This window comes from Emydura macquarii, unplaced genomic scaffold, assembly GCF_026122565.2.
Source record: "Emydura macquarii macquarii isolate MOO-44397 ecotype Brisbane River unplaced genomic scaffold, CSIRO-AGI_Emac_v2 contig_71, whole genome shotgun sequence".
Classification (NCBI taxonomy): domain Eukaryota; kingdom Metazoa; phylum Chordata; order Testudines; family Chelidae; genus Emydura; species Emydura macquarii.
The window spans coordinates 5,640,487-5,664,926 of NW_027130208.1; the positions used below are offsets into that span (position 1 = coordinate 5,640,487).

General features: G+C 41.3%; 1 protein-coding gene across 32 annotated transcripts in view; it reads right to left on the reverse strand.

Annotated features, from left to right (window-relative positions):
- MAGI1 (membrane associated guanylate kinase, WW and PDZ domain containing 1) overlaps positions 1-24,440 on the reverse strand; it is a 461,964-nt gene that overhangs the window by 44,300 nt on the left and 393,224 nt on the right. For 31 of the 32 annotated variants that reach the window (XM_067541995.1, XM_067541864.1, XM_067541805.1 and 28 more), the window contains 3 exons: positions 20,917-21,099; positions 19,090-19,710; positions 942-973 (listed from right to left, as the gene is read on the reverse strand). In XM_067541995.1, the coding sequence (XP_067398096.1) occupies positions 942-973; positions 19,090-19,710; positions 20,917-21,099 (836 nt within the window). The remainder of the gene's footprint in view (positions 1-941; positions 974-19,089; positions 19,711-20,916; positions 21,100-24,440) is intronic. The other variant, XM_067541935.1, reaches the window with a different exon arrangement.

The following is a 24,440-nucleotide window of genomic DNA, read 5'->3' on the forward strand; positions in this document are numbered from 1 at the left end:
TCAAGTGAACTTTCACAGTTTCTTATAGCATTACAAAGACCGCACTCATGCGACTTTCCCAAACCTATTGGGAAATAAAGCTACCTTCTTTCCTACCCCTCCAAAGAAATGGGGACTTTCACCTTGTAAATATCTCATTTTCTATAAAATATTCATCCCTTTTCCTGGCTCATAAACAGCACATTAATATTGTTCCACTATACAAGCAGCTGAGCTTTAATGACACTTTAGAGCATGGCTTCTAAGCTATTAGCTAACATGTCATCCAGGTAACAGTTCTATGGGGAAACAAGATTAGAAAGGACAGGAAAATATTGATTCTTTTCTTCTCTCTCGCTTTTCTTTTTTTTTTTTAAATAAAGGATCCTACACCTGCGGCACAATGCTGCTATAGCCAAGCTAAACAACAAAAGATGCCCTACACAACAAGCAAGATATCTGAAGTGCTGGGGCAGCTAACAGTATCCACTGGAAACCGTAACTATATGCATGCTTTAATATTTTATAAAATCATTCTTCAGCTTGTGCATTAGTAAGATCAGGGAGTAAATGAAAAGGTCGGAGTCTATGGACACCATTGATAGGAAATGCTATCTGAAAAGAAGGTGGAGCCTCCCATCTTTCAAAAAGGAAACAATGGCTTTGGGAGGGCATGAAGGGGTGGGGAGGGCGCGGAGGTAACAGCTGAGCAGCTCACTCATGGGGGGAGTAAACCTCTAGCTTTATTTGCAAACAAGCTCCCTTTCTGCTCTGAATTCTTCTTTCAGTTCTCCATGCAGCACAAGCTGTGGAAGACAATCAGTGTTGGAACAGAAAGACAACTTAAAACAAATAACACCCACATTTAAAAAAAAAAAAAATAAAAATACAAAATCAAAACCAGAAGCCTCCCCCCCACAAACCAGACAGACAAACAAAACCAGTAGGTGAGAAGTACTTACGGACTTTGGGCTCTTCTTTGGAACTGGCAATCCTGAAAAAAGGCAACAAAGAAAAAATAAACATTAGCATATAAATGCTACTTTCCTTTAAGAAAAATCCCTAGGTGTATCATCTGAATGTAGCCATCTGCAGAGTTATGTCAGATTTCGCTCTTGCATTGGAGTTACCAGTCTGTTCATATCGAATCAAAGGGGGGGCGGGAGGGAGGAGAGAGAGAGAGAGAGAGATCTATCTGCATTAGTTATGCTGACTTGTGCTGCAGCAGCCTGGAGGCCGGGGAAAGAAATTCACAGACCTCAGCGGCCTGGGAAATTGAACACTTGGACAGAATCTCAAATGCTCCCCTGGATTACGAGAGACTTAGCTTACAATTAAGCCAAGGATATTTCCTTTTGACGCGATCAGCTTGTCAATTTTATCGGACCAATCAGAACCGCAGAACAGAAACAGGTTGATTTTTTTTAAAAAAGTGTCTCTCTAGAAACCGATTTTTAAAAGCAAATTTGTATTGGCTTTAGATGAGAGGCTCAGGCTGGCAAAGCAAAACAAAAGCACAATGAGGGATAATCTTTATCCCGAAAAGGGATCATTTACAAATATGGCTGTTACTGACAAAAAACACGTTTCCTTCAAGTCCACCCTAAATATAATTTTATGTAGCTATAGGTATGATCAATTTCAGATTGCTGTAGCTTGAAAATAAAATGCTAAGAATGTCTTCTTCCTGATGTGCATGTCATGGGATGAGGTAGTTTGGGATGACGGAAATTTTCGGGATAGCAACAGAGATGCAAACAAAGAAACAACTTAAAGTGCACAGTAGGAGGGAGAGGATGATTTTGTTGTTTGGAGCCAGCCTATAAATTGATAGGATGAGCTCAAACATGTGGGAGATCTCAGGATGGTTCTGCAGACTTTCTCTATTGGTGGCACTATAGCTGATGGCAATGAAGTGTGAACTTGTTGGAGTTGACCTACAATATAGGAAAGGCTATTCTAATGAGCAGATACAGAAAATAGTTTATTTCTCTCTTTGATCTAACAAAAAAGCCTGGCATCCCAAACCCGTTTATTTATGTGGCATTCCAGAAAAAACAAATATAAAAACATACCACAGATTACACTGCACATTAAGTACTCAGTAATTTGGACGTTTGAAATCTGCTTTCATCTTTAGGATGAGATTTATGCAGTATTATGTTCCTTACTTTATACATTTTGTTTGCACTAAAAGTCGTGCTCCTGTCTAACTTTTACACAGGAAGTAAAACAAGTTATGGAACTGAAATACGAATTGTATAGCAAGAATCTCATCTTACGGTATGCAAGATAGCATCTCTGAATATGGAATATCCACAGTTAAAAATGATAAACAGTGCCCGCTTATTGCCTGCTGTCAGACTTGTATGTAAATAAGACTGTACAATACCAGTTTGATTTTAAATTAAATATTTTCAATTATTGAGGAGTATTAGTGCTCTCGACATTATCCTAGACGTCATCATCTAGATATTTGGTGCATTATGAAAAAATAATGAACACCCTTTAGGGCAGTGATTGATTGAGGGATAGTGGAACATCAAAACTATTTACACTAAACAAACAAGATAGCAGTTTTGTTTTTCTGCACACATTGCCTGTATTCATGTAACACAAAGAATATAGCTTTTCATGGCACATCACATTTGCAACAGGCAGTTTATCATAAATATATATATATATTTGCATTCTTTGCAAGAGATACTCCTTCTGATTAAAGGAATACATCATACACAGGCACGTAAAGCCGCATGAGCCAGAGTTGGTATCACAGCAATCTAGTTGTTCTCCAGAAATTAAAACTGGCGATGCAACTGAGCTGTAGGTTTAAAGCGAACGAGACGTTTAGTTTATTGCACCAGAGTCATTACATGTTAAAATTTAATAAATATGAACTTCTGAACAAATCTTTCTTTCAAAATTTGTCAATAATTGCAGCTGCTACAATCCAAAAAAGATAAAAAATGATGGAAAATATGCACAAGCCTCGTGTTTGACAGGCCCTTCAAAGGCTCATGAATCTTACCGTGTCAGTGCTCTGTGCCAGAGTTTGCTGCAGAACAAGCAATAATTGACTTTTTACCAAAACAAGCAACTGTACGTGTTCAAAACACGTCAGTAACTTTTGTTGGGTCAAAAAAGTCAGGGGATAATTTGGGTTAATATTTTCCTGTAAAAAGTTGCTTATTTTAAATCAAGACCTATTTTAAAATTCAAGTTCCTGCTGTCGTGGCCAAACTAACAGAGGATAAACCCCAGTTTGTACTACGCATTCCCAGCGGAACGAGAGGATGCAGTATAGAGCAATAAGACACACCATCCGCACACAGAGACAACTACGTAGCGGGGGAGAGGCTGTTACTAGTGAGAACACATTCATTGAGGGGAAAACTAATGGCACAAAGTAGTGGGTGGCATAACTTTTAGCCAGTTGCCACTGCTCATCAAATTCAGTATGGTAAAGACCAAACATCACTACTGGCTGGTAGGTGGGTTATGTAGCGCTGGTGATAGCCTCCAACCTCTAGCAGATATACATCCGCCTCTAAAACACACATAGCTACAACTGGCATCTTGGTACCATGATTAATAGGCACAGAGAATGAGCTGTTTCTCTCTACAGAGGTCGTAGTAGGTCATAATGGAAACCATGGTCTGGGGTGGCCTGGGGAAGTTTGTACTGCCACTGCCTATGTTGCACCAGCTCTGTGGTTAAATACAGCATTTGAGGGAGAGATTTTTTTAGAGGTACTTAGGCTCCCATAGAGATTTGCTAAAGCTGTGGTTCTCAACATTTTCGTATTGGTGACCCCTTTCAAAAAGCAAGCCTCTGAGTGTGACCCCCTTCAGTCCCCAGGGACACCCCCCCTTTAGCCCCTGGCCCCTGTGGGCTCCCCACTCCCCCTTTCATCCATAACCTCTGCATCCACCTCCTGTGTCCACCTAGGGAAACTGATCTGTATGCACAGAGCAGCTGGTATTGCTGTTCGCTCGCCCCTCAAATGCTGCTCCTCCACGCACTCTTAGGGGGCTGTGGGGGGGGGAGGAGGGGAGCGAGGAGCAATGTCAGGGCTCCCTGCATCCAGGTCACTTTCCCCACTTGTGGGGCTGGGAAAGGGGAGGGCAGAGAGCAGCAGCTCCTGATGCTCGCCTCACAGTCCAGCCCAGGTGTGGAAAGTGACCTGGATGCAGAGAGCTCTGGAGTTGCTCCTCCCTTTCCCCCCCCCCCCCAGCCGCCTAGTGGGGTGCGGAGGAACATTGGGGGTGGGTGAGCAGTATGTGTGTGTCACTGCTCGCCCTCCTGCCCCCATGTTCCTCTGCCTGGAGGAAGCAGGGAGGCTCAGAGCCCCACGCCTGGCCAGAGTCAGGGCTCACCAGCGCCGTGGTTGGCGGAGTGGCACTCCATGCTTACAGACCCGTAACTGGCCAGGGTTGGGGCTCACAGCTCACGACTCCCACATCACAACATTGCGGCCCCCCGTTTGAGAACCAACGCGCTAAAGCATCTAGGCATCCAACTGCCATTGATATCAAAAGGTGCTTTTGAAAAGCCACTGGGCAACCAAATACCTTTTAAAATCGGTCATTTAGGCCATAAGGCTGACATTTTCCCCCACCCACTCAATTCACCTCAAGTGTATTTAATTTAAAAAGGCTCAATACATCATCAACAATTTTTTGGGGGGAAAGCTCGTTCAAACAGCAAATATGGGCTGTTGCCATCACAGAGTTAGTGGTTAAACCAAAACAGCGCACTTGGGAAGCAATCTCCATATGACCCAGAGCTCCTCCAATGGGCAGCAATCCTCACAGAGCATACTTCCAAATGTGACTCCAATTAGATTAATTAGAAAACACAAATTGCTTCCCTCTAAAAAGCCAATATAATAAAGCCACTGCTTAATGACAAAATGCCAGTGACCACTGAGAGAGTCGCCAGTGGGCAAGCAAGAGTGGGTGCATACAAGGTTAGTCAAAAATTAATCAAATGCAGGGATCTAAATTAAGCTAGTTGTCAGTGAGATTATCACAGTTATCTTAACAAAAAGCTCTCCCTCTCTTCCCCAGAACTCCCTAAAGCTCTAACGTACATCTGGCCATATCCATCTGCTAAACCGTATTTTGGAACGTAGGGAAAAAACTGTAAATTGCTTCGCAAGTTTTGTACCACGATTTCACTATCTGAATGACTTTTCTATCTAGACTACAGCAACCTTCCTATCAAACACCGAAAGAGGCATTGCAACTCATGGATTAAACAGAGTTTTAAATAACATTGTTAATTTAATATTAGCTGGTATGTTTATTCTGTTTTAAAACTGCATTATTTTAAATCTCTTTTGGGTTTATTTCAAATCTAGAAAGCATTGATCAAACCTGTAAGTGCTCTGATATTACTGTTATGTGAGCCATAAAAAACCTGGAAATACAGTGTGAAATCAAGCTGAAATTCTAATGTTTCTATTATATAAAGAATCCAAAATCGAAATATCCATATTTTCTAAACACATACAAGATGCCAGGACTAGCTATGTACACACACTGCAGTCTGGCAGAGTTCTGGTATCTCCTGAAACAGAAAGACAGTGAAGGCCACTAGAGGGCTCACAAACCATTTAAAGGGACACTACCCATTTCCCATACATTACAGAACAATCATATGCTACTCTATCATTGCATGCATAAGAGCCGAGAGGTCAAAAGCACTGAGAGACTTCAATTCCAAGAGAATTTCAACTGACACTGAACACTTTGCAGGACTGGGTTTTTGAATAAGGAGTGGCAAATTCACAGCCAATCAGTTTGGGCTCTAATGCCAGAAAAAGGATAAGAATATTTATTGGATTGCAATATCTGTGGCCCTTGCTCAGCATATTTTCTTTAAGCTTCTCAGATGTCCTGGAACGGGTGGTTGGGGGTGAAGAGGGCAGAGTAAATTACCCTGTTACTAAATCATCATGTTTGGTTTTCATTTCCAATCAGAACACCCTGAGAGATGTCTGCAAACAACAGCAAAGCAAAGGTGGGTGAACTGGGTTGAAAAGGTCACCATTTGGTTTCTCCATTACTTTGGCTAGAACACAGAATGCAGGGATAGCAGAAAATTAGTAGGAAATTAATCAAAACACAAGAAAAACATTAAGGATTGTGTCAGCAGGCCAACATTTACTGGAAAAAAAAACACAGCTGCATGAAAAAATAATAAGCCCATTGAAGACTACTTTTTACACTGTGCTGAATAAAAACTAAGGATATCATCCACCAGAACGCATATTTGGCAAGATGTGGGGGGAAAATATTGGAGCCAGAGGTAAAGACCTACTTACCCAGCAACACACATCAATCTCTCTGTTTTCTGAGAGCAAAACACGGATCTCTAGATCATTAACACTAATGGCCATTAATGTTGTTGGAAAAAAAGAAACTAATTCTGTTTCCATTGCCAAAGGATTTTTAATAAAGGATGTGTATTTTTTTAAAAAATAGATGGGAGTTGCACTTTTCCAGATTGGAAAAAAAAATCCACACAGTAATTGGAAAAAAAAAAAAAAAAGACCAAAAGTCTGCATGCAGCCATAAACAGCACCATCAAGAAAAAGACCCTATCCTGGAACAGCATAACTTTTCTGCTTGCCATAGTGAGCTGCATTATAATAGTGTTACTGTTCTAGCATAAAGATAAGCTATGCAATACTATCTGTAAGCCAAAGAATAATTTGCACTGAAGGAATTTAAACCTGCTATAAATCAAAGGTTGGTGACTAGCAAACAAAATGAACAGTGCTCCAGTTCTAAAATGCTAATGCTTGAGAAAAGTGTTTTTTAGGAGCCCAAACTCAGATATTAACAACCCACTGGCACGAGGAAATAGAGATCCCAAAAAGACATAGTATATTACTGCCATCTCCAAGAGTTTCAATCCCAGAGGACCTTCAGAAGTTAAATCATTTCCCTCAATTATTCACTCCCGTTTTGGATGCTAAACAAATTACGAATAATCAGAATTTTGATTCTGTAGTCATAGTTTCAATGTCTCAAATAAGAACTTGCATTAGAAGTAATAAGAAAGATGTGAAATGTTAATAAAATGCTAATTGATTACTCCAAATATATCAATTTAACTGTGTAATAAGATATGCATCACTTACATGGTCCTTAACAACTAATAAACATGACATTATGGTAATCAAATTGCTCAGGGGATTGATTGGTAATTACAAAAAGAACCACCATTTCATGACCAAAGTAGTTTCACCAATTCTTGTGATTTTGTTGCAAATCTCATTAAATTAAGTCTTTCTTAAAGCCTGAGCTCCTAGATTCATGTGTTTATGTGAGATTCTTGGCATTCATTAAAAAACCCAGTATTTCTAGTCCTGGTCAGGGGTTGTTGCCATCAGAGGGCTCTTCACTGAACCAACTGCAAAGTATTCATTGTCTCAGCCCAAATGCTAGTGCACAGTTGTTGCCCGACTATAAATTCCACTCCCATCACAACAGGCACTCCTGCTGGCAGGTCAAGTGGGAAGGCCAAGCACTGAGTGAGCGTGGAGGCTGAATGACCTCCTCCCATTAGAAGGGATTACCTTCAGGTTAAACATTGAGGCACTTTGGTGAAGGACAGCAGGGGAAACATATTCTGCTGTTGTTGGTGTTGTGTTTGCTCTGATCCCAGGCAATTTTTATTTCTGGGGCTCATATGGCAACGTTAACAAGGTATAAATTCAGACCCCAGAAGTGTTCTGTTTGGATCAGGCTCTCATTTTATGAGTCAGCACAAATGGCATCAGGGCACAACTATGATATTAGTACTAATAAACAATGTTTTAAATAATCAACTGATATTTTAAGTAAGAGGCCAACTCCAACTGTTGGAAGGTGAGCAGGCAAATTGTCACTGAACACAAGGGAGTTATGCCCACTTTCAGGAGGCCTTAATGTATTGAAGTTCAAATATACATTTACTCTAAAATAAATGAGGAGTTAAATACAACTATTTTGATCATTTGATTCAAAGGGTTCCCTAAAATCCTAACCTGAGACACAGAGGAGCAATAAGTAGTCCTGAAGAGCAGCGTTTGTTCACTGTGCCACTGAAAATATAGCCATGTTGGCTCATCCATGTACCACAGTGCCACTGACCTCTTGGGTCAGTCACTTCACCACCCTGGACCTGGGCTTCCCCTCCCACACTTCGTCTGCCTTGTTTATCTAGATCCCATCAGCACACAGCTGCGGAACATGTGACACCCTCACATATATATTGTGTGGATGCGGCCCACATAACGCAGAGGGAGCTGCATACTTGGCCCACAACGGTAAACAGGTTGAGAAGCACTGATCTGGACTGTGAGCTCTGCAAGGCAGGGACTCTCTCTCACTATGGGAATGTCTGCCCTGCAATCTTAGCTTGAGGGATAACTTGCACCTAAACCCGACTCCTGTCCACACCCCCAAAACTCTAGCTCAAGTTAAGTGGGGTCTTAAGCTTGAGATAGCTGGTGTCATAGGAGTGGGTCAGAGCTCAAGTGCCTCTAACGATCAAGCTGGTAATGTAGTGGGAATTCAGTTTGTGTGTCTATGCAGCGCCTAGCACAAAGGGGCCCTGATTCCCACTGGGACCACTAAGCATTACTGCAATATAAAGAATGATGATAAAAAAATAAAGGTACTAAGAGCAGTCTGAGAGCATTCAATATGCCCACCGTCCTACACAGAGAAAAAACACCAGGCTGTGGATGGGAAAAAAAGAATCAGACTAAGAACCCGCAGATATTTCTGTAGTTAAACTCAGAATGGAGAGGTACAGAACTGCCAAATGTCGGGATATTATACTGCACAGTTGGTCTCAAAATAAAAACGTAATCAAATAATATACTCTGAAACCACTGGAGTCGCTTTCCTTGAATTCAGGCAGCTCATTAATTCTGTTATTGTTGCTATTATGATATTTAATCAGTCTAACTGCAGCCTTTGCACCCAGGCCGGATGTGGCCAAGAATGTTGTTAATCACAAATGTGCAGACACTGGAGCTGTTCCAGAGGCTCAGAAGAACGGTGGGAGGAAAGTTTGATTTTTAGAAGTAGAATAAAATGCCTTGCAATCCCCTCACTCATGATTCAAAGTCTGCCCAATTCGCTGGCATGTGAGAAATGTTAAGGAAATCGTGAGGCATATCTTTAGTTAAACAGGGTCATTTAATGCCCAGCATAAGGTTCTGCTGAGTCACCTTTTGTTACATCACGTCACATCTGATATAAAACAACAGCGCATAACTTGATTTGCTCTTACACTACAAGTTCAACAATTAAGGAAAAAACTTTCAAAACCCACAAACTTAAAAAAAAAAAAACCCTTAAGAATGCCATAGCTTTAGTAACTTACTTTTGAAGCCAGCCCCATCTTTTTTGTTCATAAGGGCCTGTTCCTGTCTGAAAGTTAAGATAGTTCACACAATAAAAAAAACCCAGTGACAAGATTTCAGGCAATTTGCTTCTAGGTAATCCTTTCATTTTCTTGATGATTTATAACCAATCTGAACTCTTCCACACATGGACAGCTGCAGTCCTGAGTTTCACACACACTATAGTACTAGTGTTTCTTAAACACAAGAGATTATATTCCTGTCACATTCCCCAAAAGCAAAAATTATTTAGCTGGTAATTATTCAATGGCTTAATATCAGCATCTTTCATGGCTTTAAATTAAACCAAAAAATATTACAAGTTTAGGAAACCATTTCAGCCCTTAAAAAAAGAGTTTTGTGATGAAATGCCATGAACTGTATTAGCTAGTGTCTTTTACCCTCCCCAAATATTCTAAGTGACTATGGAGATCAGATGACATACACATCTGTGAGGAACAAACAGCGTAACAGATGTGCCATATGAGAATGAACGGCAACTGATATAACACGAATATTTGCCCTACATTCAGATTACATGGGCATTTATCAGTTTGCTCCATTTCTTGCTCAAATAGTAGCGATACTAGACAAGCTGATTATGGGTAGTGGAGATGAAAACAGTACTATGTTTTAAATTATTAATGGATTAACATTGGGTAGTTTTATACACCATACCGGCAGAAACTGGAGAGCCCTATTGGCAATGAAAATGCATACATATCAGTGTTACCAATTCTCACAATTTTATGATGAGTGTTGTGAAATTTCATGTTTCCCTTAAAGCTACATCTCCTGGAATCAGATGATTATGTGAGAATCAGCTTTTACCAAAAAAAAAGTTTCTTACCTATAGAAAAAAAACCAACCAAACAAAAAAAAACAAAAACCCACAAACAAAAAATAAACCCTGAAAATAGGAACCCCGAAAGCTCCAAAGCATAGCAAAAATAACCCTCACATTTATTATTTTTAAAATTTCATGAATTTAAGTCAATCTCTTCATTTGTAGGGACTGACTCAATTTCAGAATGCTTGTGGCTGGCAATACTGACATCTGTTTCTAGTACTAGATTCCCATTTGAATTTGATGATTTTCATTTAGCCATTCACATCCGAGATTTTAAGTCAAGTGACGTGATTCGGCTTCCTCTCTCTACATCACATTAGCAAATTAGCAGCAATTTTAATCTTAATTGAGGCCCAGTCTCTGTTTGTGGGCCTAATTTGCACCTGCAAATGTACTTTTAGTGCAAACATTAGTAACTATACTACAAGACATCTTGTTTATAGTTTGATATGCAGCTATTAAAATTTGAACACGCAATTCACAGCAGGCATTCAAAGATGGGGCGAAATCCTGGCCTGAAGTAAACTGAAGTTTTGCCATTCATTGGGGACAGGATTTCACCCTTGGTGTTTTTTGTGGATGCAAGTTGTGGCCACAAAACGGATCCAAGGTCTTTGAAATGTTGGTTCTCACCTACAATCCATTAATGTCAATTATATTCATGTTTGTAAGGCAAAAGGGAAAATACTGCATAAATGAAAAGTGTGTTATTAATGAGAAAATTTGATTTTAAATGTTAAGTTACGCTTATTTTCATCCCAAAAGAGAAAACAAGTTTCCGTTAGGCTGCTTTACAAACCAATTACCAGAAATCAGGGCATTGCTGCTGTATAGCAATATAGGGCACTGGCTCAAAAAGGCACATCCGACATTCCCTTATTGCTTAGAGAAGCCGGTTAACTTTCATTGTGAATGTGAAAAACACACCCATAACAAAATGTTGATATGGAATATGAACAGGGTTGGCAGATCTAAATTTTCATTTTTTAAAAATTATTTAAAAGGATAATACTCATGTTTATTTTTATGCCTTTTATTTTTATCAATTTAAATTTTCACAGTTGCCCAAAATTATGGGTTTTAAGATTTTTATTTTTATCTACTGAAATGTTCATAGTTACGAGAAATAATGGGGGAGGTCAGACAATAATTATTTAATTACACTAGATTGAGATTCAAAGTTAAAGCTTTCTAACCATTAAAACACAATTTGTCAACATCACATTTCAAAATATACAAAGTAAATATCCTTAAGTCAAACGCTAATAAGTTCTTAAGCTGATTTTTCTTACTTTGTCTATTTATCAATTACTATCATCATCGATGGAAATGTTTTTCATTGGTTTGTGTGTGTACGGTGAAATTGATGTTTGCCAACATTTACTGATAAAAATCTAATCCTTCCAAGCTTATCTAACTCTCAACTTTCTCCTTACATATATCAATCTTTTATTTCATCTATACTTCTGATTTTAGCCCATTCCTGTTTCTGTTACTCTGAAAACTAAGTCACTAATCAGAATGACTACTTTAGGAGACTGGGAAAATGTGACATCTAAACTTGTTTAAAGTCTCACCAAATTTGTGAGCCTTGCTAGAATTTAATTCCACTCAATGGAGAGAAGAGAATGTGCAAAAGGAGATCAGATTATTTGGGAAAAAGAAATCACCTGCCCAGATTAAAATGTTCCTTCAGAACTGCTACTTCTTCACTAATCAAGTAATCCATGAAAAACAGGAAGCATATGTTAAAACTATAATAACTTTGAGCTGGTATTTTAACTTGCCCCTTAATTTATTTTTATTAGAGCTGTTTGGAAAATGGAGAAAAAAATACCCTTGTGAGAAAATATTCATGAACATATGTATTTCAATGCAATTTTCAGACCAGCTCTAATTTTCACTAATCTGATTTCCTCCTTGCCATACAAATCTCTCTAAAGGAAACAGTAATTCAAAATAACAAATGACATTAGCTGATTTAATACATATTTTTAAAATCTCTAATAAGAGTCCTAATATAATGAGGAAAACACCTTGTAATGCAGAATCTTAACAATCAAAGTCAGTTTAACCAATTTTTTTCTATGTTTAATCATGCTATAATTTGGACACATTTTTACATCATTTTCCACCCTATCTTTGGCATTTATAAGCTATCAAACATAAAATGTGGACAGTATTATTCGTGCTAAAGCATCATGGAACATGACCTTGTAGTAGAACCTCAGAGTTACAACCGGACCAGTCAGCCACACACCTCATTTGGAACCGGAAATACATAATTAGGCAACAGCAGAGATGGGAAAAAAATAAAAAAAGCGAATCAGTACAGTACTGTGTAAAATGTAAATTATTAAATAAAAAGGGAAAGGAGCAATTTTCTTCTGAAGAGTGAAGTTTCAAAGCTGTGTTAAGTCAATGTTCAGGTGTAAACTTTTGAAAGAACAACCATAACACTTTGTTTAGAGTTACGAACATTTCAGAGTTATGAACAACCTCCATTCCTGACGTGTTCATAACTCTGAGGTTCTACTGTAGCTTATACAGAGATGGTAACGTGTTGGTGAAGGATCCAATGAATGGGTTTCAAGGGAGATGACTGAACACAAGTGAGTGGGAAGCTTTGGTATTTTTATCCATGACAGAGTTTGGAGAGAGAAGCCAAAGAGAAGAGAGGTATCCTGAGATGGGATTTGAAAAGAGCTAGGGTCAGTCAGGCACGCCGTATGAGAAAAACGTCAGGCTGATTTCCAAGGATGAAGAATTAGATATGTTTCTGTTTCTGATGAAGGAAGAAGTGCTGCAGTTTGAGCTAATGGAAGTTTGGTGAGCTGGGAAGTCAGGGAGACCAACTACAAATGAGAGAATTAGAACAGTCAGATAGGACAGGGGAAGACATGAGTTAAGGAATTTTGAAGGATGTGAAATTTACCGCTGGATTGCAATGAACGCACAGAATTAAAAAAAAAACAGAAGAAAATTATTTCCCATAGCAAAACAGTAAGATACAACAGGAATATAAAAGTAAATCAGCAGGCATGCAGATGAAGAGACAACCATAATTTAGGCTCTGATCCTGCAATGAGACCTGCATAGGCAGAGGTTTACATTCATGCACAAACTAAGCTGACATTGATGTCAATGGGGCTCTATTTGTCTCTAGGGCCCACCGAATGGATGCAACTGCAGGACAAAGACCTCAGTCTGTGTGATAGAACCTTGCCCCGCAACAACAAAAAAGAAAATGTTGTTTGAAGGAGGAACCCTGACTTCCCCTCTCTGAAGCCCTGGCACATGCACATACATGCTATGGTAACAGTCATACAGTGCCCAGGTTGTGATCTTGTCCTGAACGCCATCTGGATTCTCTCTCTCTCTCTCTCAATTCAGCAGCTGCTAGAACAGTCTGAAATTTTCTGGCAGCTAGACACTTAAGCAGCGCGACTTTTGAGTCACAGTTCATTGCAAGCCTAAAGGGCAAACAGAAGTGATTGGCTTGTTCAACAGAGTTCAAGTCTCCGGCAACAGCTAATTGCAGGCAGCTATAATTACGATGGTTTCGCATTATTAGGGAAAGCAGCTAAAAAGCAGATATAATACTAATGATGTGAGATTAGATATTGCTTTTCGTTCGGCTCCATTAAATGATCTTTCTGCAGTGCTAGTGATTAGCTGGGGCAGGTGAACAGATTTCTTCTTCTGTGAAGGGACTCTCGCTAAGCAACACGTACCCAGTCAGTTCTTTGGTTTAAAGGCCTGACACGAAAAGACGTGGAACACCCTGAACTCCTGTGGAAGTCAGCAGGAACTGAGGGCATTCAGCGCCTTGTACAATCGGGGCCAAATGAGTAGACCTATTGATTGAGGATTCATTAGCCAACAACTAAAGACTTCGCTGTTGCCATTGATTTTATATGAGAGGCATTCAGATATTATGGTTATAGGTGGCAGAATAAAACTCTAAGATAGATAGATAAATAGTGTTTATATAGTTCCCCTCTCCCTCCGAAACACAGTAAACTTCCAAGGCCTGGTCTACACTGCCAGTGAAATTCGGCGGCAGTCGACGGGAGTTACACAAGCTTCACAGAGTAGCTTCATAGCTTCCATTTAGCGCGCGGTCTCCACTGCGCTGCACCAATGGGAAATGTGTACCCACTGACGCAGCGCTATGCTTTTTGGGGAAGTAGTTTTATTAAATCGACTTCCGGATTGATTGAGTGGGTCTTCACTTCCGCTCAATCCATTCAGATAAATCAATCGGACAGTGGCGGATTTGCTATCATCAGCGTAGACATACCCTAAATCTTCCACCTACCCTCAACTGGCTTTGGAACCGCAAACTGGACAGCCGCGCAAGATTGGTCTCCATGTCTCGGGCGGCTCTCTGTCTCCAATTAGCAGTGAATTTGGTGCAAGTGGAAAGTATTAGAAACTGAAGTTCTCTGTTTATCTACCCATGAGGTGAAGCTGAACTTTAACTCTTGTCGTGGAGTAGGGTAGAAGGATGCATCTTTGAGAGGAATAGCCATTTTACCATTGGCTTTTACAGCAAAAAGGGTACAGATAAGCACTAATTGGGAAGGCTTTAGGAGGTGGAGACCTGTTCACTCAGAACTACAAAAAGACTACCCAGCAATAAGTCGCCAAACACCAAGCAGATGGCAACTGTTTTTGGTAACTACACACCAGGCTGTACTGGAACCAGTGATCTAAAAGTGAAAGATCTGCATCCTATTTTGCACCTCCTTACTTGAGGTCATTCTAAAACTATAAATAATAAATAAGACAAATGTTCTCTCTCAGTCAGATAGCAGGCATTATTTACACCAGGAAATTAACTAGAATAGCTATTATAGCATAAGCTATTCCATGTGTCCCGGTGGTGAATAAAAGTCACTTTTATTCCAGAACAGAGGGTCTACATAGGGAGCTATACTGGAATAGCTTATTCTAGTCAATTTCCCCATGTAGACAAGGCCTTAATGAAAATGGATTCCGTGGAATGACAATTTTTAGTATGAAATCAACTTTGAATCACTAAATATTTTAATTCCTTAAAGCATGAGAAGTGAAGAGAGACTAGTGAATTTTACTTTTGTTTATACATAGATTCACTTTCAGATTCTCATGCACTATGCATAATTCTGTAGTGTGCAAATACTGCAAGAAAATGCTAAAATCCTAAGGGGAAAAAAAAGTTTCATTACAAAAACCTTTGTTTTCTTGATTAAAAAGCATTTCTAAAAACCTTTTAAAAACAAAACCTAAATTACATAACAGTGTCCCTCTAAACAATATTTTTCTTCAATCTTGTATGAGTTCTGAGTAAACCTCAGACGCTGCAGGTATAATATTTTTTGCAGCAGCACGGCAGAGAGAATAATTGGTGTTTCAACTTTATACTTTTATAAAAAGTGATCTGTATTTTCTCACTCAAAACAACTGCAAGACTTTGTTGGCGCAAAGTTATCTAATTTCTGGAAGTCAAAGCTTTAGCTGAAGATACATTACAGTAAATATTTTACCAGGCTGCTCTCAGTGGCTATGCGCTTTGCATTTCAACAACTAAACGTAATTGTCGGGAGTACACCAGTGGCTTGGAGCTGGCTGAGCTTTTCACATATATTACACATTTCTTTCTGATATTTTTCTGCCTGATTAGTAATCACTACTGACAAATCCTTTGGACAGTTCTGAACACCAGCCTCAGTGTGATGGAAATGACTCCGGCAATGTCTGACTGAATGCAAATGTTATGTTAATAGAAGGATGCCTGACTGCAGGCTCTCCTAGCATTCTCTTCACTGGACACCAGAGGGAGGCACAGCCAGCAGAGAGACCTAAAGAAGAATCACTTCAAGAGGCATGAAGGATCTTATCACAGAATTGAGCCAAGTACACTTCTGGAATCAGACCAAAATAAATAGCAGCAGTTTGTCTAGAGCTGGCACTTCCGATAAAAGAATTGGCAGAGGTAATGCAAGGTAAAATTACTGTAGAGAGGGCCCGAGTCCATCAGGTCAGAATACCATAGTCACAGGTGCATTCTAGTCAACTACATTCTCTGACTTTTAAACCAAAAACACAGTTTTCCATGTTATTGCAAGTCTCATGCTTATATATTTTGCTAAATTTATGAACCATGAGTAGCAGCCTCTCAGGCTATCTTCATTTTGATGTGGAGAGAAGCTCATTTTAATTATTTACTGGCACCAGGGTCATGACAGTTTCAAGCTTCTGTACCATGACAACATGAAACTCACAATTGCAAGTACTATGCAATTAGATACAAAAGCCAAGATAACTAGGTCTTTAGATTCAGGGATAAGTAAGGAGACTGGTACAATATTTGAGACACTTACAGCTGAGGAGCTATCTATGTTTAATTCATTGATCAATCAATCCGCATACTGGAAGAGATAAGGTGGATATGAGATTCATTAATATTAACAGTGGACTGACCATTTACTGTCTCATTAAAACTCAGTACCTTTATTTCCTGATCAAAACTTCTCATTATACCCCAGCGGCAAAAGAAGAATGATTAAATGTCAGGCACGATTCAAATAACTAAAGTACAGTGGTAACAGAAATATTTATGTTCCTTCCAGGAAGATGAATAATATCTGCTGCTTCCCTTCCAACTGTAGTTGCAGAAACTTTCTACCAAATATATAAATCAAACTTACGGTATATTTTAAAGGCTCTCAATACTAGAGAGATTTTAAATTACTCAGGCTCTGCAGATACAAATAATAAAACTAGAGAACTCTTCTTAACATATTCCATGCCTTACTTTTTAATTTACTATAAAATATAAAATCCAGTAAAAAATGTTTGGGGCGGGAAAAAGGAAAGTATTCATTTTACTACCATTAATTGCTAAATCAGCGCACTAGAACCTATGGCTTGCATTGTAATGGCTAGAACCCGTGGCTTGCATTTGCAAAAGAGACGAGCCTGAGATGCCTGAAAGGTGCCTAATTTTCAGAAACTGATGAGGACCCGCCATCATCTCAACACTGGGCAGCTCAAGGTGTCAAGTCAAGCAACCCAAAAATCACTGGTCACCTTGGGAAATGTAGATCCAGCTACTAGCTATCCCATCCCATGTCCTGGAAAACTCAAAACATGCAAATTAAGATCCCAATCTTGCAAGTCAAGGGGACTTTACAAGAGGAGAGGACTTTGTGTGTTAGTGGGGCTTTAATTTGCACCTTTTGTTTCCATCCTGGTTAAGTGAGCACACTCTTTATCAGGGGGCTGATTAAAGGAAAACAACTGGAAAGCTAAAATGAAAATGAAGTCAAGTACAGCAACACACGCTGGACACCCCTCTCTCACTTGCCACATCCGTGTGCTGGCAAGGCCATCCAGTACCTCTCTGGGAAACTCTTTGTTCCCCACGGACATTCCCTAGCACTTGCTGGCCTGATGGAGACAACACTAAAACCATAAGAGTAGTATTTCCATGCCAAAGGTTCCCCAGAGCTTGGCTAGGAGTTGACATTCAGCACATATTTATGACCTGAACTCTGTGCTTATTTTAGCTCTGCAACTCCACTCTGACAGCTTGACCCTGCCCACTATAGGTGCAGACATGCACCAGGTAAAAAGCATTGTGCATGGCAGGGAGCGCAGAGGCCCCTAGCTTTCTATGGGCACCTAGCTCAGGTACCAAGAGCAGTGAAGCTGCAGCCCAGGCTATCCAAGCCTGCCCGGAAGTCTGGCTAATTACTCACAGGGCTAGTCCACACTGAACCCGGGCTGCCGCTAGCTAGGGTACGTCCAGACACTCTGCAATCACGCCCCCCGTGACTGGTCCACGACTGCGGGGCTACAACAAAGTGCCTCATTAGCATACTTCTCCTCACTGCTCTTTACTTTGCACTTAGGCAACTAGAAGCCCAAGTCCACTGTCTCTAACTACGCCTGGACCCTTTTCTACCATGCTTTCTTCTTTCCATTAAGCAGGGGTAACTTGGTGGTCAAACAGCAGCACTCTCATCAACGTAGGATCATCGTCTCCTACTCATCCCTCTTCGCCTTGTGCTTATATATTCATACACCCAGGTAAGCCCCACATGTGTCCACTTTCCTCTTGCACCTTGGGCCTTTTTGAAACAAATCAATAAATAAGGGCACCGGGGGCTTGTCACTGTCACTACTGCTCAGTGGAGGTTTTACGAGCTTATCAGGCCTTGCTGGGACACTGCTTTGCAAAGCCACAAAGCAGAGGCAAAAGTTCATTACGATCGCTAAAATCCTGAGCATGCTGAGATGTCATTTTTCAATTGCTTACAACTTTCTGAGTTTTATTTAATTATTTTTTTTTTTTTTTGCCCATCCCAAATCTAGAGAAGGACTGGCCCTTCAACAAGGACTATGCACGTTCAAAGTTTGGAGGGTGTTTTTCCCTGGATATTTTTGAGTTACTGGTGAGCTAAACAAATAAATAGTAGAATACCCTCTTCACTCTCCAAAAACAGCCAAAGGAAGTTTCAGTCCCAGAGGCAAACTTTTACAAGTATGTGAAAACAGGGCTTATTATGTAAATCCTGATTGAATCAGAACACTCATTATCAAAAGACACAGATCGATATTTATATTACATATATGTGTTATGTATAATGCATCTATAAACATACATTTCCCACTGCAACAGAACTGGGTTAAAATAATGTTTTTTACTCTATGATATGTAATATGAGAAACCTGTGAGGGACAGTCAACTTCTACATCTTATAACGTGGGCGGGTTACAAAGAGATAGGATCGCAAGCTGTTAATGATGTACATTTTTTTCTTCCAGATAGAATTTTTTTTTAAATGTAGTATTAAGACGTACCTCCTCGTTGCACCAGTAATGTGACTTCGCTTCCTTTAGGACATTCAATCAGCATATCCACCACTTGGTTGTGAGTGAGGTTTTGCACATTCTTCTTATTCACTTCAACTATAAGATCCCCTTCTTTTAGGCCTCGGCACCTTGGGCTGTCTACAATTTGTTTCACTCTTTGGCCCCCACCACCAGGACTGTCTGCTATAGTAAAACCAAAGCCCATGGGCCCTTTCACTATATGCACAGTTATGAGTTCAGGCTGTGTTGCTATAGACGAAGCCAAAGAGACAGTATCATTGGGGTAACCATGGGATCCATTTGAAGAGACTTCGGCTGGACTACTTGGCCTTTGCTCCTTCAAGCCATTGACTTTCCCTGTTTTACTACTGTGGCTTGCTGGAGAATCATAATTTTCCTGCCCGTTCACAATGATTGGTTCTTTATCTAGAATTGCCACAGATGTCACCAGGCTTGTGTTGGGGTCATCGGGGTCAAAGGGCAGAGGGTAACCGCGACACAGTTCAAGATCCACACTGGCACCGATTGGAATGGACTGGAAGATTTTTACGACTTGAGCGTGTGTATGTCCCAGCACACAGGTATCATTCACACTGACTATAACATCTCCTGTGGATGAAACCAAAATAAAATATATACTTTCAATTCATTGCTTTAATGCACCAAGCTCCTTTCAGAACATTAAAAACTGACACTTATCAGCTCTCAACAATTGCTACCACTCTGCTACCATGCTGATAATGCGTGTATTGGTATAAAGATCTGTACAGACACATTATCTAAATACTCCTCTCAGCAAAGGACAAGAGTAGCTGTGCTGAGGTGAGTGAGAGCAATCTGTATCCATAAGATTCACTGAATAATTTTTTACACCCATAAGTGTTTTTGAAAGAAAAATAGAACTTGGCTTATGGGGGGGGAAAAAAAAAAAAATTGAAGCAAAATGTTGCAATATGGCCCATTTAATATTTATTGCAAAGCTCAGCTCTTACTATTACACACTCTACTAATGCTGACATATGGCAGAAACAAAATGGAGATCACATGAAGAATAAAAACAGAATGATTGCAACTACTGACTGCATAAGCATGGTGCCATAGAGCGAGTCTCAGACGTAGATGTATGTCTTCAAGCCTTTCAGTGATGATTTGTTTTACGCTGTAACTGCAAGGCAGGGCAGTTTCAAGCAGTGATGCTCAACCTGTGGATCCAGAGCCATGGGTCTCAGGCCTTGTCACAATTGTCTCATCGTGCTCTGCCTACTCCCCATGACTCAGGAGGCCTCCAAATATGAAGAGCAGCAGGAGGGATTGGGCAGAACAGCCCCTTCCGCGCTTCTTGTTCGTAGCTAGGAAGGGCGAGTGGAAAAGGAACAGCAGAGAGGTGAGTGACACAACCTTCTTGAGGTGTTTTCCCCCCTCTGAGCCGTCAATGCACGGTGTTGCAGAGCAGCATCCCAAATGCAGTGGCATCCCAATGCAGTGACAGGTGGCTCTCTGTGACTGCACTAGAAATTGAAGCCGTTGATCATTTTCCCAACGTCTAGCGACAATGGCTTGGCAGCCAGAACAGACCACTGGCTACCAGGGCTCTTGAGAGCTGCTACCAACATTATCAACAACTTGCTACAAGACCTTGAGAAAGTCCCTCAGCTGGTCTGTGTCTCAGTTTCCCCACTTACAAAATGGGGATAAATACGACTTACCTATTGCAGAGGGTACAATGAGTCTTAAAACTCTTGAGCTCCTTGGATAATAGATGCTGTTAAGCACGAAGTGGGGGTGCTATTTAATTTGTCACCAAAGCGTCATTACCTGTCTCCATTTTGCCATCCAGTGCTGCAGGGCCGTCAAGCACCAAACTCTTGATCTGGAGAAATTCATCCGGTTCATCCCCTCCAACCACCGTGAAGCCAAATCCCCTGCTGCTCTTCCTTAGCTTGGTGTGGATGAACTTCCCTTTCAGCTCCGAAGGGTTTCGCGTAAAAAATGGTTTCCCTGTTCGGAAGTTTTGAAAGTCCGTAAATATGCTGGGAAAATATTCTGTTTTTCCTTCCTCAGCCCACCCTAGCAATTTACTGGACAGACACACTTGTGTGTCTGCACAGTAGAGAATGGGACAGATCTGCAATTTTAATCCGGTTTACTAGCTTCTTATTCCACTCCACTGACATCCCTGGGACCACTCCTGGAGTAAAGTGAGGAATGCTACCAGAATCTGCCCTTCTGTTTACTGGTTGTGGGTGTCCGCGCCAAGGCAGGAATATATATTTTAATTTTTAAAACAGATGCAATAACGTGCAGAGGCAATCAACAGTGGGAGATGGAATATGTAGACAATCTAGGCATATTTATTAGCTCTTTCTCCTGAGACAGTTTAGGAAGCACGAAAACATGTGTAATGACAAAAGTCTTATCTTTAAAAAACAATGGATGAAGTGAGAACTCATGAAAGTGAGGCACTTGCAACACTCGCCTCAGGGGGCAGGTTCTGGGCTAAGTGGCCTTTTGTGGTTCTGCCACAGCTTTTCAAACCTGACTTGCAAGCCTTCTGCTATTTCAGCACTGGTCATTTTTGAGCAGTCTACTGGAACACGTGGGTTTTTGAGATATACGAATGACTGCTAGGACAGGCTGCTGGAGGGATTTCTGGGCAAGGGGAAAGCTAAGAAGGCTTTTGACACTATTACTCTGTCCATATAGCCCCTGAATACCAATCCAGCCCCAGCCCCCACTCCCTTTCATCCCCAACTCCACCAAAAGAAAAGCAGGCTTTGGAAGGGGATCTTGCTTCCTTGAGTATAATCCCCCATCCTACTGCCTCCTCTAAATATTAACTGCAATGCTGGTAATGTTCTTCAAATGCTGCCACACTAAACCAAAGCATCGTCTTTGACTCATGCTCCTCTCAACACTCTGCCGGAAGTGCATGAAACATTATCAACGGTGGCGTCCGGGAAACACAGAACCAGACTGGCTGTGCCAGAGGGGCGTTATCCGTGCTCTGGGAGCCTGCTCTGGAATGCACGGGGCTCAGAAAGTGTGTTTTAAAAAGCAGTCCTACGGAGGTAGGGGCCATGTCAAAGACACCGCATGGGCTCTGAAAATTAGTCACTTTGCCTGCTCTCCTCCTAGGGGATCAAACATCTTTGCATTTGTGACTGTTTTTAACCTTGGCCCCTAGAGGGATACAGCTATACCACTGAGACCCCTGGTAACAACTATTGGATTGACAAGGCCCTATATGTATTATCACCATGGTGTCTGGTGTGCATTTGAAAACTCATTGCCAAGTTTCTGCTCTGAAAGGCAGATCTCTAGGGAGCTGTTTGCTTTGCAGGAGGTGAGCTCCCCCCGTGTTTCAGGTGTGCAAAAAGTGTTTTCCCACTGGAAAGTGGTAGCAGGATGTGAGGTAACAACTTGCCTCACAGCCTCTTTGAAACATAAGCACATGATTCTTGTGTACACTAATACATTCTGCTAACAGCAGCATTTTATGCACCTCTTGGTTGCAGTGGGGCTGGGGGGACAGTGCCCCATTTTAAATAAGTGCGTACACTAAAGGAAAGTTCTAATTGGACGTCGAATGACAAAGCTACACACCAAGCTGCTGAATGGCAGCTGCTGATCTTCCGGGCTTTGTGCAACACTCCCACACAGCTGAGCCTGAACGGGAAGAGGGAGCAACTCAGCTCATCTGTCCCAAATAAAATGAGCCAGCTTGAGAGTGCAATAACTGCTGTGAGTGAGGGAGGAGGCAAGTGCTAGAGAGGGCACGCTCTGTGAGAAAGTGTGTTGGTGAACATCTGGACAAGCTACCGGGATACAGGAGACTCGAGCTGTCACACAATGTCACCATGAGATCACGAGGCCAGGCAGTCCGAGCAGGAGGGGCTGATCAACTAAGAAAAGGGACGCAAGGAAACCACAAACACTAATGCTTAAAATAAACGTAAGAGGATACGATCTAAAAAGAGCCTCTGGAGAGAGTCAAAGCACAGCGTTCACCTGTCTCATGGGGCATGAGAGGTAAAGTTGGTATTAAAAACAAATCTTTAACAACAAGGGGTTTGATTTTGGCCCCACCTTGGCTCCTTTATGCTGCTCCAGCCATGTAGTGGGGGTGTAAAGGCACTGCCACTGGCCAGGGGAACATTCCCCCTGGTGTAGGGTGCTGGATACAGCCCTCTCTTGCTCCCCATCACAGAGGATGCACCGGAGAAGGAACGGGAGATTCTGGGCCGTCCCAGGCTGCAGATCCAGGGTAAGGCTTCCTTCAGCGGGAGCATTCCCCGCCACACTGCACCTTCTGTGAGAAGCAGGACAGAACCCATTCCAATGAATGGACAGCTGCTTCCTCTTTTCATTTTAATCCATTCTACTAGTTCCATGACTTCCTATTTTTGCTTTGACAAATGCGCCGATTGAGTCTTAAAAAACTCATTGTGACAAATATACAAGCCTCCTTATAAATTCAAAATTCTCTTATTGCTCATTGCACAAATAAGGGTGTTTTATAGTATGAGCACAGAAACAATGGCTCCAAGTTGCCTGTTTATTTTCTCCCCACATTCAAATAAGTTTGAGGCTGACATCTGAATTAAAACTCTGTCAGGGAAGTGTTAATCACTGAAGCATTTATATTGACAGAACATTGCAGTCGTTGGAAAGATTTCCATCGACTTCAGAAATGGAAGGAGCCCGATCGGTCCAGCTAGATTCAACATGATCAGTCCCCCTGAGTTACAATACGTAGCAGCTTTGTCCTTATGGCATAAGACAGAGATGTGACGCCGGTGGGTAAAGTGCTGCCTCAAAAGAAATGGGTTCTCTTGGGTTGTACCGTTACCCTTGTCCAACATGAATCGCAGTCCCGTGGGTCTGCTGGATCCCTTGTTGCTTCTGGATGGGCAAGGAGCTGAAGGTAATTAGGATTCCCATCTCCCGCTGACCTGGCAGCTGCACCAGACCTCCTCTCAGCCCTCCACTGCCTGTCTGGATGACTGCATTACATTCTAACTGTCCTTGGGTTGCATCTGCTTTGGCTTGCGCACCGCATGGCTTGCTCTGTTCTGCAGGGACAAGTACCTAACCCCTGCAGCACACTATTTATTAGAGTCAGGAATGATTTACAGTGCTAGCGACAAACCTGCAAGGCTTGAGTTCTAGTTATTGGAGAGGCCAGTTCTTTATTCACCATTAAGGCTGCCAGAGGACTCTGACTGTTGGTACCAGGATTTAGTTAATCCATCGCCAGCAGTAGGTCTGTATAAGTGTAAGAATCTCACCTTTGGATCTTGCCCTCTACACCCTTCCACTCTGGCAAGTCTCAGATCATG